The sequence below is a fragment of the Myotis davidii genome, unplaced genomic scaffold (assembly GCF_000327345.1).
Source record: "Myotis davidii unplaced genomic scaffold, ASM32734v1 scaffold107, whole genome shotgun sequence".
In the NCBI taxonomy this organism is placed as follows: domain Eukaryota; kingdom Metazoa; phylum Chordata; class Mammalia; order Chiroptera; family Vespertilionidae; genus Myotis; species Myotis davidii.
Genome location: NW_006383012.1, coordinates 2,812,378 through 2,829,729, shown reverse-complemented (window position 1 = coordinate 2,829,729; position 17,352 = coordinate 2,812,378). Strand labels below are relative to the sequence as shown.

General features: G+C 34.9%; 1 protein-coding gene across 3 annotated transcripts in view; it reads right to left on the bottom strand.

Moving 5' to 3' along the window:
- The window catches only part of PDCD4 (programmed cell death 4 (neoplastic transformation inhibitor)), a 25,262-nt gene that overhangs the window by 4,429 nt on the left and 3,481 nt on the right, over positions 1–17,352 (bottom strand). For all 3 annotated transcript variants that reach the window (XM_006778706.2, XM_015557970.1, XM_015557969.1), the window contains 7 exons: positions 12,321–12,623; positions 10,317–10,411; positions 7,571–7,684; positions 6,386–6,607; positions 4,352–4,449; positions 3,168–3,282; positions 74–181 (listed from right to left, as the gene is read on the bottom strand). In XM_006778706.2, the coding sequence (XP_006778769.1) occupies positions 74–181; positions 3,168–3,282; positions 4,352–4,449; positions 6,386–6,607; positions 7,571–7,684; positions 10,317–10,411; positions 12,321–12,623 (1,055 nt within the window). The remainder of the gene's footprint in view (positions 1–73; positions 182–3,167; positions 3,283–4,351; positions 4,450–6,385; positions 6,608–7,570; positions 7,685–10,316; positions 10,412–12,320; positions 12,624–17,352) is intronic.

Genomic DNA, 17,352 nt, shown 5'->3' with positions numbered 1-17,352 from the left:
CCCTTCCTTCTCTACAATCAATTTTTAAAAAAGGAACACAATAATTCTCTTTGGGATATCAAAATAATCTTACTTCATATACAAGCTCATGGTGAAAATGAGGTACTTCCAGGTCCTTAAGGCAATGTTCAGCTTCAGATATGTCTCCAGAGAGTAAGTACTCTTTCAGCAGCATATCAATCTATTAAATTCAAAAATTGAGATGTTAGAATTTCTGATTTTTTAAATAATTGTGCTTTGTCTAAAGGATTTACTTACCCTCATCTAAATATATTACATGATGAAATAGCAGGTTACAAATAGCTAAGAACATATAGACTTGACATGTCACAATCATTAAAATTTTCCATGCTTAAAAAGTAAATCTCCAATTTTAAATGGTTCATAATTATGAAGAAAATGAAGTGATTCCGTGTGTCTTAATAATCACCGAGAGTTATGAATAGACTTAAGATGTACACGGCCTGAGTTGTGACCCTAATTCTTTAATACTCCCTATAAAACAAGGGGTCTTAAATACCACTAGAGGGCACTAACTGAAAGTCTCAAAATGAACTTTTGAAGTGGTACAAATTCTCCCTTTCATCAAGATGACCTTAATATTGTACTGGGAGCCAAAAAATGAAATATCAGGGCTTTACTAGACAGGATAAAGATTTCCATATACTTTTCTCTACAACTGAGAATTTGAAAACCATTATCTAAAACGTTCATCAGTAATTCAGCTTCCAATAATATATAGCGAAAGTCTTGTCTTATTCAAATTTATGCAGTAACATCTATGGCCCTAGAGAAAATGGGGAAAAGTTTTTGAACAAGAGAATGTCAATTAAGAATGTTTTTTCCTATGCAATACGTGCTAAAGTCACCTTTGCACCTAGAAGATGCTTGATGCTGGTTAACTGAATAAAGTAATTTCAGTGTCTCTACTTCATATTTCACACTTCTACAACATATTTCATAAAAGGTAAAATACAATTTGATTAACAGAATACATCCTGGTAATTCCTATTATGCTTTAGAAAGTAAATATTTATATATGTCATTTGAATAACATTTTCACTCTATAATTAATAAATTTATTATTTAAATACTACTTAGTTTTTAAACTTTGTTAAGTAACTGAAGGTTTACATCTTTTCCATCAGGTTCCATAAATTTTTGAGAATGGTCAATTATGAATACATGTATACATTTCAAAAAGTCCTCTTTGTCCAACTCATCTTTCCATGTAAAAGTAAGTGAACATCCAAATAATGTCAAACTAAAATACTGCCTAGTTTTATTTCAATTTTTATTTTCATCATTTTTTGTTGAGGTAATTTACATAACATGAAATAGTTTGGGAGTTTCTCAAAATATTAATTTGTGGGGGAGTATAGATAGTTCTCAACTTATGATGGGATTATGTTCCAGTAAAGACGTAAGTTGAAAATACCATGTCGAAAATGCATTTAATATACATAACCTACCAAACATCATAGTTTAGCCTAGTCTATCTTAAACATGCTCAGAACAACTTACATTAGCCTAAATTAGGCAAAATCATGTCGCTTCCACTACCCAGCATCACAAAAAAGAATCATACTGCATATCACTAGCACAGGAAAAGACCAAAATTTAAAGTATAGTTTCTACTGAATGCATATAGCTTTCTCATCATCACAAAGTCAAAAAATCATCAAATCAAACCATCCCAAATTGGGGACCATCTGTATTACCATCTTATCAATATTAAGTCTTCTAATACATAAACATGGGATAGCTTTCTATTTACTTTGGTCTTCTTTCATTTCAACGTTATGCAGTTTTCACTGTATAAGACACTTCTTTTGATATGTTTATTCCTATTTTCATCTTTTTTATGCTATTGAAAATATAATTGTTGTTTTCTTAATTTCATTTTAGATCACAGTGTGCAGAAGAGTGAACTTTTTATATTTATCTTACATACTGCAACCTTGCTGAATTCATTTATTAATAGTTTGGCTCTTTGCTTTTGTATTTTTGTTGATTCATTTGGTTTTCCTTATACAGATCATGTCAGCTGGGACTAGAGAATTTACTTCCTTTATAATCTAGGTGCCTTTTATTTCATTTTCTTGCCAAACTGCCCTAGTATCTTGACTTTTTATACCTCAATTGCTCTAGTAACTTTTTAATTTTAAAAAAGATATTGCAATTATGATATTACAAGATTACAAACACCAACCCATCTATCTTAACACACATAAAAGCAAACTGGTCAAAGCTCTAACTACATTTTAACCCTTTTCGGTCCAATGTGGAGGCTGACTCTACAGACCAGGCGCTAGGAACAGGTCCAACATCGAGGCTGAGGTCGACACCGCAAACCGGTTCAACATTCAATCCCATCAATTAATTTGGACCAGACTGTTTGAATTCCAAAAATAAAATTGGATCGCAAAGGGTTAAGGTCCTTAACACTCAAATAAATATACATGTCACTAAGAAATTTATTTTCAAAACTATAGTCACATATAAAGATTATACTCTAAATTTAGAAGCACATGAAACTTCAAATCTTCTAATTTTCTTAAAAATCTGCAAATAAGATTAATTTTTTGTTTGTTAGTTTCTTGACATAGAAACATACTGCCAGGGAAAGATTATCCAGAGACTAAATCTGGCATTTTAATGTAGTAAATTAATTACGTATTTTAAAGCATGAACAAAGGTAGTGAATCTCCTTACAAAAATTTACCACTCTAATCTAATCTTGTGTTCATAACTCATAATTTATAATCTGAGACTATCCAGTTTCAAAATGCTCACATAAAAAAAGGTATTTTTTGGTTAACGACAAAATTGCAATAGTATTTGAAGAAATTTAAACACTGACATAAGAAAAAGATTTCATGCATTCTTTTAAGGTTCATACACAGCTTTCTTAATCATAAAAGCCCTTTTAACTTAACACAATCTAATTTTTAAGTCAAGGAAACCATACAAATTTAGTAACAATTATATAATTATTGGACAACTTATAGCAAAATCATATGAAGCCAGATATACAAAGAATAATTTTCCATTTGCAGCTTTAAAACTGAAGTTAATTTTTGTCCACAAAAGTTTCAGCTAGAGGACATAGTTTATTTTCCTAGAATACATATAAATTAAGTTAGAGATAATAAACCAATAGTTACCTCTTTTACAAGGTGATTAACAGGCTTCTGCCCACCGCCAGAGCCCCACACACTATCTTTGCGCTTTCCACCTTTAGACATACTCAGGAGCACAGTAGCCTTGTCCAGAGCAGCTCTACAAAAAAAATTAATTTTGACATTTGGACATGCTTCAGCTGAACCAAATCATTGATAACGTTGGGGGGGAAAAATAGAATTCAAGCCTTCCTTCCCACCAGAGCAACCATTCCACTATGACCTGAAGTAGTCCTCGAAAATTAACATCTACACCTAAGAAAACCTAAGACATGGCTAAATCCAGATCTAAGTTTCCACATAGTTTTTAAAAATCATATAGCCTACATCCCAAATATCACATTTAGCTTATATATACCAAAGAACGAGAGTGGAAAACATTATTTCTTAAGATTTCTATGACAGATAAAAATATAAAAAAATTGAAATAGGCCTCCCTTGTTAATATTGTCCATCTTATTAGAATCCTATATAATAAAGAGCTAATATGCTAATTAGACCGGACAGCGGAATGACCTTCCAGAAGCACCAGTAGGTGGGGGGCAGGGCCACAAGGCAGCTGGGGCTGCTGCTAGGGCCAAGCCCCTTGCATGAATTTTGTGCATCGGTCCTCTATTTTAAATAATTACAGAATGTTTAAACCTAAAGGGACCTTAAAGAAAACTCTAAGTTCAATCCTTACATTTTATAAATAAGGAAACTGAGGTCTAGAGAAGAGTGGCTTGACATGAAGATAGCTAATGTTTTAAAACCCAGAACTTCTGCCTAGCTTGTGTGGTTCAGTGGTTGAGCATTGAACCAGGAGGTCATGGTTTGATTCCTGGTCAGGGAACATGCCCAGGTTTCAGGCTCAATTCCCAAAAGGGGGCATGCATGAGGCAGCTGATCAATGATTCTTTCTTATCATAGATGTTTCTCTCCCTCTCTCCCTTCTCCTCCCTCTCTGAAATAATTTTTTTTAATAAATAAAACCCAGAACTTCTGCATTAGAGTAATGTTCTCTTCCTACTATATTAGACCAACCATCTCTCAATTTTGTTTTAACAGTAGAGAATACAAAGGACAAATAGATGTCTACAATGTCTGATTAATTCATCTGTCATTTCAATAGAACCCTGTGGAATTTTAAACTCATTTGAAATTCTAAGTAGGAAAATTAATTTACTTACCTAGCCTGTACACAATCTACAGTTCCTCTGTAACTATCAATATAGGTATTACATAAAATTCCATCTCCAACAGCTCTTGCAATAAATTGGCCCACCAACTATAATAAGGGGGAAAAAGCTATATTAAAAAATCTAAAATAAACCTTTACAATTTCTAAATACATAAATGATGAAGACTGGTTGAACTACACAGTCAATACCAACAATCCTAAATTGTAGGTATTTTTTAGAATGTTCAAAAAAACCCCACTTTTATTCAGCACCTAACTAGTTATGCTTGGCACACACTCCCACAACTTAACCTTCAAGTTAAATGACATGGGGGGATAGGGGGGAGAGTACATCTGTTTTGCTCACTCCTGACTCCCCAACACCTTATCTTGCACAATGCCTGAAACAGAGTATGTGATTAAAAATACTTAAGTCAATGACTTAAAATCAAGAGAAACCTTTCTTGTGGGAAAAATAAATGGGACTAGGTTTTCTCAAAAACTTGTCTCAGAAAGGAATTTGTCTTATGATGAAAAGTTGTGTAAAAATATTTGTCTGAAAGTATGTTTATAGCATTATTTCTTATAAAAATTGGAAACTTTAGTGTCCAAAAAATTAAGGTATGTTTACATGGTACATATATAAGATGGTACACTATGTGGCCACAGGGAAATATATTTACATTTTATGCTGTAAAGGCAATCAAGTTTACAAATAGCACATTCATTATGATTCCATTTTTTATTAAAACAAAAAATATATAAGGATATACAAAATACATATACTTATACCCACAGAAAGTAAAATGGAACATTTAGCATGAAAATGTAAACAGTGACTATTTTTCTTCATTTTGGCTTTTTTCTTTAATTTTATAATGAATATGAACTTTACATAATCATTTTTTCCAAGTATGAGTACCGATATTTTATTTTTTAAAATATATTTTTATTCATTTCAGAGAGGAAGAGAGGGGGAGAGATAGAGAAACATCAATGATGAGAGAGAATCATTGACCGGCAGCCTCCTGTACGCCCCCTACCGGGGACTGAGCCCACAACCCAGGCATGTGCCCTTGACTGGAATAGAATCCAGGACCCTTCAGTCCACAGGCCTATGCTCTATCCACTGAGCCAAACCAGCCTGGGCTGAGTACAGATATTTTAAAACGTTCATGTTTGAATCACAGCATTTAGGAATTAACCTACCTATACTCTATTCCCAAATTAATGTTTAAGTGCTCCTACCTTAAGACTTGGGTCAAGGAACCAGAAAAAAATTTCACACACTTTTTATTTCAAACCATAAAGTCATGTTATAATGTGAGCATGTATTAAGTCTAATGTAAGTATAAGACTTTGAGCCCTAGCTGGTTTGGCTCAATAGATAGAGCGTCGGCCTGCAGACTGAAGAGTCCCGGGTTCGATTCCAGTCAAGGGCACATGCATGGGTTGCAGGCTTGATCCCCAGTAGGGGGCGTGCAGGAGGCAACCGATCAATGATTCTCTCTCACTATTGATTTTTCTATCTCCCCTCTCCCTTCTTCTCTGTAATCAATAAAAATGTATTTTAAAAAGTATAAGGCTTTGAGAAAAGAAACCTAAACAGAAGCATAAACCATGAATTTTCTATTACCCACAATGCTACAAAAGGGAACAGTCTTCCTTATGATTATTTTATAATAAACATCAGTTAAGCAAATTCGATACTCAATAATAATCTACATCTTTTAAAAATCCCAGCTCATAAAACATCTTAACTATGTATAATAAAAAATTTACAGATAAGAAAAAAAAGTATGACCTAACAACTACACAGAGCACTACGTGGAAAGTAAGATATAAAATTATAGTATGATGAAAATGGGAGGGGGGGAATAGCTCAGAGAAAATACACTAAAATGTTAAAGGGCTATTTTTGTGTGATAGGAAATATGGGCAATATTTTCCTTTTTCATCTAATACAATTTCCTAACAGTGTGCATTATTTCTATACCTGGAAGGGTAGTGGAGGAAGAGAATAAGCAAGAAAAATAATACAAACCTGTGGTGCTCTAGGAGTATCCAACGCTAATTCAGGTAGATCTTTCAACAATTTATCAAATGATTTTTCTACATCATTTGTGCTCATTACTGTTCCACAGAGGTCAGAAAGAAGCTTAGATGTCATTTCTCTATGACTAGCCTTTCCCTCCAATGCCAAGGATACTGCCAACACTGGTACTCCACTTTTCATTTCACCAAGATTTAAATCTCTTAGCATTTCCTATTTAAAAAAAAGTATTTTAATTTTGAAAAAAATCAAGATTTTATATATCCTTACCTCTTCCCATGTGGAAATAATCAGAGAGGCAGTCAAATTTTGAGGGATAGAATAAATATATCTTACTCTGCATATAAATTACATATTGACCCACTTTGTCAAGCTTTAACTGTTTGAACATCAATGAACTCAAGAATGTGAATTACAGGCCTGGCCAGGTAGTTCAGTAGATTAGAGCTTCATTCTGATAATACCAGGGCTTCAGGCTCTATTCTGGGTCAGGGCACATACCAGAACCAACAAATGAGTGCCTAAGTGGAACAACAAATTGCTGTTTTCTCTCTCTCCCTTTCTCTCTCTCTCTAAAAATCAATAAAAAAAAATGTGAATTAAATCTAAAATAGTTTATTAATCCACATAATATTACGAAGTTTGGTGTTAGGAGTTAACTAATCCTCTCCCTTATAATACATTAACATTACTTCTAGGAATATTGCTTTATAAGCATTTATGGAGAAATTCATTTCACATCATAATAAACTGTTTATACTCTGATTTTCTTCAAAGCTTTCTCTTTGCACAAAAATTTACTTTATAGTCATATAAAGTTTAAAATGAGATCTTAAAAGATTGTTTTTAAATGGGATTATTGTTTTAAATGTTGGAATAAAGTTAAAATTATACTTTATAAACTATCAATTTAAAAAATATTTTGTAATTATAAAAATATCATGTTGTGTAATTTTTCAGGGAAGGAAATGGCACATAGCCCACATCAGATCCAAAATAGGTAAGAATTAATCTAAATTCATGAAATTTTACTCCATTTCTTAGTTAAAAATTCATTTATACAAAAGAAAATTCTTACACTTATTCAGTGATCCAAGATCATTCTAGTTTTGTTTTGCTTTTAATAGTGTTTTCTCTCCTAAATGAAATAAATTGCAATTGCAACTTTAAGCCTACCGCAACTTCATTCGTATCTCCATGCTCAAAATATTCCTGTATGATTGGTGTTAAAGTCTTCTCAAATGCTGTTTCATCCAAAGGCAAAACTACAGTTTCATAAACACAGTTCTCCTGGGAAGGGAAAGGGGAGAAAGAGTTATAAATTAAAGAACAAATTATTCAGATAAATTGAAATTGTTTGATAATTTTATATTTCAACTGGTTACTAATCCCAATTCTGGGAGAAAAGACATGCTATATGCTTTGATCACTTATACAAGAATTTAATCTGTTCTTTTACAAAATCTAAATATAATAACCAAGACACAGATTAGAACCACTAACCACAGCAAATATGACGTGCTTCCAACCTCTCCCCCCGCAATTATCTTCTGTTAATTCTTTATATCTCACAAAACCAATCCTTTGGTGACCAAAAAATTTTCAGATGACTTCCTATCTTATCTAGCATTTTCATTATAACTTCACTTTTTAAAAAAACGAAGCAGGAACCAAAGCCTTCATGATTAGTATATCACAATAATGCTCCTAATAACAAAAATCTATGTTGTAGTGACAAAAAAATTTTCTAAGGGGAAAGCACTATTAAACTGAAATTTCACAAAGAAGTAACCCCCTTCTGCTATGCAAAAATCCCTGAAATGTTTATATGTAACTTGTGACTGGCTTCCACCTAACAACATAAATTTGTAAGATTATATGTCAAACCTAGAATATTTAGCAAAGTTTCTATAGTATTTGAGTCCTACTGGTTTTAAAATATATTTTTTCATGTTCTCTTAGAAATATTTCTGCATCCAACTGTTAGTTAAAATAGTTAAGTACATACATATACTGGTAAACAATACACAACAAAAACAATCTACCATATACCCTGATAAATTCCTTTCTAAAATTTTTATCACATCTTATCTTATACATCTTATCTTCATCCAGAGCTGTAGGGGGGTGGGGAAGAGGAACAGACACACAGAAAGAGTAAATGGAGGTACATGATGAAAAAAGATTAGCCATGAGTTATTATTAAAGTTGGTAAAGCTAGGAGATGAGTACAAGTAGGTTCATTATACTATTCTACTATGGGATAAGTTAGAAATTTTCCAGTAAAAGGATAAATATATGTAAACTCATTAGAAAATCTATGAAAATTGCATATTCTCAGCACTACCTCTAGAAAAAAGATCCATATTTCAAAGTTACCAAACTTAACATCTTAAACAGCAATATATAAAAGCTGTTTAATATTTATGTCTTTACTAATATTCAAAAATTATATATTCTTCTCAATTCTTATTACTATAGAAACTAAATTAACTCAAAAGAACTTACTGAAAACCAATTTAATAATCTTAAGTAAATTTGTGAAGATCTATTTTTGTTTCACTTCAGAAACCAAAAGAAAATTATGTATACACTAGAAGCCCGGTGCATGAATTCATGCACGAGTGGGGTCCCTTGGCCTAGCCAGCAACTGGGGTCGATCAGGGCTGGCCAGCAGGGGGAGGGACTGCAGGAGGTTGGCCGGCTGTGGGAGGTTGGCTATGGGAGAGCACTGACCACCAGGGGGCAGTTCCTGCATTGAGCGTCTGCCCCCTCATGGTCAATGTACCATAGCTATCGGTTGACCAGTCGTTCGGTCAACTGGTTGTACCGCTCCCTTAGCCTTTGATATATATAGATTACTATCAGTTATCTTGTTTTTTTCTAATCCAAAATTAACCTAATAATCTGAAGGTACTGAGTAAATAAATGAGTTACATGCATATATTAATGTGTGTGCCTACAGACATATATAGTCATAAATTACATACACACATTAGTATATATAATCATATACATATGACTTGACAGTTATCCTATCTAATAATAGACAAACATGGTAATTAACCATAACTTTGCTACCCTTCCCATTGGCTAATCAGCGAGATATGCAAATTAACTGCCAACCAAGATGGCGGCCGGCAGCCAGGCAGCTGAAGCGAACCGGAGGCTTCCTTGCTCCAGTAATGGAGGAAGCCAAGGTTCCCCGCCTGCCGCTGCTGGGATCTGAGCTGCACTCTAAGAAACAATGTTGCAATTATAGAAGCTAAACAATCCCCAGAAACCTGCTTTCAGCCCTCAGAGCTGGAACCAGCCAGCCCCCACCCGTGCACCAGGCCTCTATCCTATATAGTAAAAGGGTAATATGCAAACTGACCCTAACAGCAGAAAGACTGGGAATGATTGGTCACTATGACACACACTGACCACCAGTGGGCAGACGCTCAGTGCAGGAGCTGCCCCCTGGTGGTAAGGGCGCAGCTCTGCTCAGCCACAAGCCAGGCTGACGGCTGCCAGTACAGCGGTGGTGGTGGGAGCCTCTCCCGCCTCCTCAGCAGCGCTAAGGATGTCCAACTGCAGTTTAGGCCTGCTCCCCGCTGGCAAGTGGACATCCCCCAATGGCTGCTGGGCTGCCAGAGGGATGTCTGATTGCCATCTTAGGCCCAATCCCCAGGGGAGCAGGCCTAAGCCAGCAGGTGGTCATCCCCTGAGGGGTCCCAGACTGCGAGAGGGCACAGGCCGGGCTGAAGGACTCCCCCCTCCCCTCCTGAGTGCACAAATTTTTGTGCACCAGGCCTCTAATAGATTATAAACACAGACACAGAACATATGACTTGACAAACATATGAGTACACAACGAACATGAGATCCATAAAGTGTGTAAGTATTAAAACCTATGTTAAAAAAGCAAAAACACAGATACCTGGTCATCGTCATAGTTAGGATCTTTCACATCCACTTCCTCCACATCATATACCTGCCCGGGTGTACCCCAAACACCTTTGCCTCCTGCACCACCTGGAAAGTTTTGAATTGAAAAAGCAAAGAGAAATTTGAAAGAACTCTACATGTTCAGATGTTAATTAAAAATAACAGCTGCCCGGCCGGTGTGCTCAGTGGCTGAGCACTGACCCATGCACCAAGAGGTCACTAGTTCAATTCCCAGTCAGGGCATATACAGGGGTTGGGAATCGATCCTCAGTATGGGGCATGCTGGAGGCAACTGATTGATGTTTCTCTATCTCTCTCTCTCCCTACTCCCTTCCTCTCTCTTAAAAAAAAATCAATAAAACATATTTTAAAGTAACAGCTAAAAAAACTGTATTTTATTTTTTTCCAGTTGAGACTTATATTTTAAACCTCTTTTTATTCTGATCACTGCTTTTTCAGTAAAGATTAGATACCTTATAATCTACTTAGGAACATCAAGTTGAAATAGTTTATAAAGTAAAACTAAAAAGGCAGCTGCTTTAAAATAAAAGCCAAAGAAAAAGATCACAAAAAAAAAAAACTATATTGAGGACCTCAAAGAAGGTGATATTTCAATTTAGCTCTAAATTTTATTTGGCATTTCTTGAGATCAACACAAAAAGAAAGTATGTTGAGACAGTACAATGTGGCATAGAAAACTCAATAAGGAAGAAATTAATTAACAAAGAAACACCATGACCACCATCATGTTTTAAAGTCAAATACTCTTTAGATATAAAAGTATATATTAAACTATACTTTGCAACTAGCAATGTTACAAATAATTGCTTTTTAAGCATTAAGAGCACTGATCATTATTTCTCTCTACTTCTATACACAAGCAGATAAGTAGAAATTTAACAAATGAAACTTTCAAAGTCGCTTTTCTACATAAACTTACTGAATGTTTTTATAAGGCTCAATATATTGAATAATTTTAAAGAAGTTTACAGTATCACCAATATTTTAGAGGTTTTTATTTTATATCCAGAGTATAATCCTTGTCACCAGAGCAAAACAGAATCTGAGAATTAGTTTCTATTTTTGATCCAACCAATGGCTATAGAGCCATTCAACAAAATAACTATTTTGGACATATGACAAAAACATTTTGCAAGAACCCTAGGCTATAAGTTGAAGTTCCCACCATTCAGAAGTTAGTAAAATCACCAAACTGTATCAAAATCCTACCACAGACAAAAGATGACAGACCCCGCCCCGTAATCAACAAATATTTAAGTACAGTATCTATGTAGCTAGTCACTACTACAAGCACTAGAGACACAGCAGAGAAACAGATAATTCTACTCCACTATCCAAGATAAATAGAGCTAAAGAGAATGTGGAACTAGATCTATGCAATCTAATTAAAATTCTGAGAATAATATTACCAATCAAATTTACATGTATCATGTATTCTTCACAATGACCATAATTTGATTCATTAGACCAGGGGGGGGAATGTCCGGCCCTCAGGCTGTGTAATTTGGTCTGGCCCTGGCAAGGCATTAGGGGTGAGTTAATTAAATGTTTGACCAAATATAGCAGGCTAATTTTTAAGTTGATAATTTTGTAAATACCCAAATGGCCCTTGGCAGAAAAAGGGTCCCCCACCCCTGCCTTAGACAATAGGTATGATGAATTCCTGACCTTGTTTCTTTCAAGCAAAGTTAGAGAGAACATGCATAATTTATTAACTGTGAAAAACGTCAGTGTGTAACTTCCTGGAAATAATAAAGTTCTGCTCAAAAAAACTAAATCTATTCAAACATGAAAAATTGAAATGCCTCAACTTAAAAAGTGGTATGACCCTTAGTTTGTAAAAATATATATACAAACCCAAATCTTATGTTATCATTGTTTAAATATCTCTCATTTCATAGAACAAGGAAATTGTAGTACAAAAACCAGGCAATATTTTTTTCCACTTATGTCTTTGGATGTGGTATATACCAACCTTTCTTTGGTAGTCCCCGTCCTTTCCCAGATCTGGATCGCCTATCTAGCAACCTTCCCTTTGGACTGGTTGGTACAGTAATTCCACTTCTAATGGCTTCACTTCCATTATCACTAACTGAATCGCCTCTGCCAGAGTCCCGGGATGAGTTTTTCCGTAGGCGCCTTTTTGCCTTGGCATTAATTTTAGCTTCATTAATGGAGGATGCTGAAATCCAATTTCCATTTATCTCATTCTTTATATCCTCAGTCCCAGCATTTTCTTCATCGCCAGAAAACAGAGAGTCACTTAAGTTATCAGGATCTTAAAGAGGAAAATGAAGAAAGGTAAGTATTTTAACCATCTACTGTTATACTAATTATAGTCATAACTTAGGTTGAATCACATGAAATTACCACCTTTGTAGGTCACTCATGGTCACATATTGGCAATTTCTTATGGTTCAATCTAAATGACAACTAACTAGGATTACTTTTCACATTATCAAAAGTAAACTAAGGCACTGAATATAAAATGAACAAAGTTTACTAAAAGCATGCTATCTCATGTTATACCATCTATCTTAATATAAACACCAAATATAAAAGCTTAAGACTTTGGTGAGATAAGAGAGCTAAGCAGCTGAAGATATAACACTAAGGATCTTGGAAGAAAGATAAACTAATATGTACAGAATGCCTAATATTATTTATCAGGCACTGTGTTGACACTCTGTCATTTACCCACAAGTGTGAGATCTATTTACTACATCGTTTATACAGTTAAGGAAACTAAAGCTAAAATTATTTAAATAACTTGCCAAACATCTCATGATTTATTACAGATACTTAGGAAATAGTACTAATCTGGCAAATATGTGATCACATATGATTATTGAGTTGAACTGTTCATTACTTTCAAAGATAAAGCTTGCTTTCAAAGCCATCATTTAAAGTCCTAATTCATCTCTCCAAACTTGACCCATATTACTTAGCCATCCTCTGAAAATCTTCCAGCCTATATACTAATAAGATTTGTACATTACCCCCTGAAAGGTAGCAACATATCTGGAGTTCCCAGTGGTCTTCTGTTTAGAATGTCATCCTCACTGCACTTTTAGTTACCAAAATCCTTGAGGATATAGGTCAAGTATTACTTCCTTTGTAAAAACTTTCCTCACACTTCTACCAATAACACTAATGCTCTTATCACTCATTAACCACATCACCGAAATCACTTTCTTTTTACATAGCAGTCCTGCTTTTCCAAGTAAGTCATAAGCTTCAAAAGAGGAATTGTACTTGTTGGTATCCTCAGCACCTAGTAGAGTATCCTTCATACTATCAACTCAAATGTCTGTGCAAATCAAATGACACAGTCAGCTTTGCTCTGAAAACTTTGTAAGTCAGAAAACTACTAAACCCATAGGCCAAAGGTTTATTGTTGTTGTTTTTTTCACTTAGGCTAACTCAACTCAGAGTATAAGTCCTCAGATGGTTTTAAATATTTCCAAATGTAATTAGAATGTGTCAAGTCTGTGTGCCTGGGCTTTGAAATGTTTTAATATGTTGAAACTGAATTTTTTAAAATCAACCTTTAAAAAGCATAGATGTGTTAAAATCTTTATAATTCTTGACAAAACATAAAATTTAGAAACAAACATCATGTCAAATTACTTCATCAGTCTCATAAACATTCTCCATGCCTTCGGTCCTCAAACCATTCTCCAAACTGCATGGAGACCATTTTCTAAAACATGCCTCTGCTGAAAACCATTTGAAGGTATTCTCATGGGTCAAAATGTAAATTCATTAATTTGTAATTTCTGATCTTCTCCTTGTTTACATCACCAGAATAATTGCTGACCTCTCCACATTCATATAGTTAGAGCTTACATTTGGTACCATAGGGAGGATTATGATATGCCTATATGTGACCATTACTGACCTACTAATGGGGGATTCATTTAGCAGAATAATACAGAATGTATTAGAAAAAAGAGAAAGTATAAAGTGGGAGACCAGCTAGAAAATGTTGCAGTAATTTAGTCACAAACTAACTGGAAAGGGAAAGGTTAGTAACTTTGGGGTAAATAAGAAAGTAGTACTTTTAACCAAAAATAACGTGCTTTTAAAATAGATTCAAGAAAAGTAAAATGATACCTTAAAAAGATTTTTAGGAAAGGAAGTCAGGTTGGCTATAACCACCATTATAGATAAACTAATAGTCATAGTAGTAATACTATAACTTTTGTCATTACCATCACTATTGTTACCTATTAAATACCAGATTCTATCCTACACATTTCACATACATGGTTTATAATCTTCACAAAACTATAATGAAGATGTTTGTCTTCATTTTACAGATGGAAAATGTTTCATAGAAAAGTTACACATCTAAAACAGATTGTGGTCAGAATAAAACCCACATGTGAATCTCAGGTGACTGTAATTATAGGAAATACAAAGCTAGAGTACAGCAGAGTAGTGACAAATAAAGAGACAGGATGAACATAGAAGGAATGTAAATAAAGAAAAAAAAAAGATTAAGAGGAAAGAGAAGGACCAGAACTCAAATTAGATGGAGTTTCAAGTAGGAGTTGGTGGTTGAAGAAAACATTAAACATCTACCTGTAACATACTGATTTTATTCTACAACTAGAGGCCCAATGCACAAAATTCATGCATGGGTAGGGTGCCTAGGCCTGGTCGGCAATCAGGGCCGATCTGTGGGGGAACCGGCAGGGTGCTTGGGGTGGGGGGGCCCCGCTTGCACCTGTCTTGGCTGGCCTGGGGCTTGCAGTCTGGGGGCAGCTCCTGCGTTGAGCATCTGACCCCTGGTGGTCAGTGTGCATCATAGGGACTGGTCGTTCTGCCATTTGGTCGATTTGAATGTTAGGCTTTTATCATATAGAATTAAGGTGAACCACCAAACTCGCTCAGAAAATAAATGACTTAGAAGTATAATTAAATGCTTTAAACTGTCCGCTGGAGTACATACTTCCCCACACTTGAGTTTTTCTTTTCACCTATTTTAATATATTTTCATATACAAGGGTAGGCAAAAGTAGGTTTATATTTGTAATAAAAATAAATAATGCAATAGTTAACAAATAATAATACAAGAATAAACTGTGCTTTGTCTATTCCTAACTGTGAGTGGTTATCACACTGGGCAGTTCTGAAAAAACATAATTACCAGATGTAATTCCACACACACAGTGTAATACTACTCAGCCATAAAAAATGAAATATTGCCATTTATGACAACATAAATGGATCTTGAAAGTATTATGCTAAGTAAAGTAAGTCAAACAGAAAAGGACAAAAAAAGTATGAATTTGCTCATATGTGGAATTTAAAACAAAAAGTAGCAAATAAAAGTCAGATACAGACAACAGAATGTTAGCTACCAGAAGGTAAAGGAAGTCAAATAAATAAACAGAAGGAGACTAGACTTTGGGTGGAGAGCACACAATAGAGTACACAGATATAGAACTATGTAATCTTATATACCTGAAAATTATATAATGTTATTAACCAATGTTACCAATACATTTTAAATATGTGTAAAATTATTTTAAAAGAAACAATTACCTACATGTGAAGTATATTCTTATATTGTATTATTACCATCCCCACCTCAATGAAGTACATGGTACCCATTTATAACCATAAAAAAACAGTACAGTACCCATATAACTATTGTGTATAGCAGCACCAAAATAATTATTAATTACTGTAATAATTTTCTCAACTATAATTTTCAAACACACTTAAAATCAGATTAATAAGTACAAAATGGCAAAGAAGTTACAACTTCAAAGTGGTCAGATCAAAGAAAATTATATAACTGTATACAACAGTGAATTAAAGTCATTAAAAAATGAAGCTGTATGATTAAAAAGTGAAATATATTTAAATTACAAAAAATAATGATCATTTTAATTATTAAAGTTATAAAGCAAACAATTATCTAAAATATATTAACATAAAAAGCTCTCACTATACGGAATATTTCAAAATCTCAATTAACTTTCTACAAAGATTATTCTAAAGGCTAGAAATATAATGGAACAGACTAAGTAATTTCAGAGGAAAGGCGGGGGGGAGTGATTAACTGAGGAAATTATATGCAAATATGCATAGCCCAAAGCATAGACTATAAAGTGGTGAAGGCCTAGGAGGGGCAGAGGAGATCGATGGGAAAAAAAACAAAGGGGACAACTGTAATACCTCCAACAATAAAGATAAATTAAAAAAATAATAAAAAATATAGGCTCACAAAAAAAATTTAAAAATGAAAGCTAGAAATACATTTGAAGTTGTCTGAAGTAATTTGGACATCAATTTCAAAAAAAGCCCATCTTTATAATAATGTGCTATTGAAGTATGATGGAAAATAAAGAGAAAATACCCTTAGGTAATTTATAAAATACAAATTATTAGTTAGGAAAGATATCAAAGATACCAATAATAGTTTGTTATAGAAATCACTAGCTCATGTGAAAAATATTAATGAGCAAAATATTAATGAGCACTATTCTCCATTCTGGATAAGGTTTATTATAAACTAGTGGCCTGGTGAACGAAATTCATGCACGGGGGAGGGGGTGTTCCTCAGCCCGGCCTGCACCCTCTCCAATCTGGGACCTCTTGAAGGATGTCCTACTGCCAGTTTACAGGGATCGGGCCTAAACCAGCAGTCGGACATGCCTCTCGCAATCCGGGACTGCTGGCACCTAACCGCTCACCTGCCTACCTGCCTGCCTGATTGCCCCTAGCCACTCTGCCTGCTGGCCTGCTCGCCCCCAACTGACCCCTGCCGCCGGCCTGCTTGCCTCCAAATCACTGACGGCCTGCTTGCTCCCAACTGGCCCCCGAGCTGGTCTGCTTACCCCCAATGGCCCCTCCCCCCACCAGCCTGATCACCCCCAACTGCCCCCTTTGCTGGCCTGCTTGCCTTCCACCTTCCCTGCCCACTGGCCTGCTCGCCCCCAACTGCCCCGCTGCTGGCTGGCCTGCTCACTCCCAACTGCCCAACCCAAACT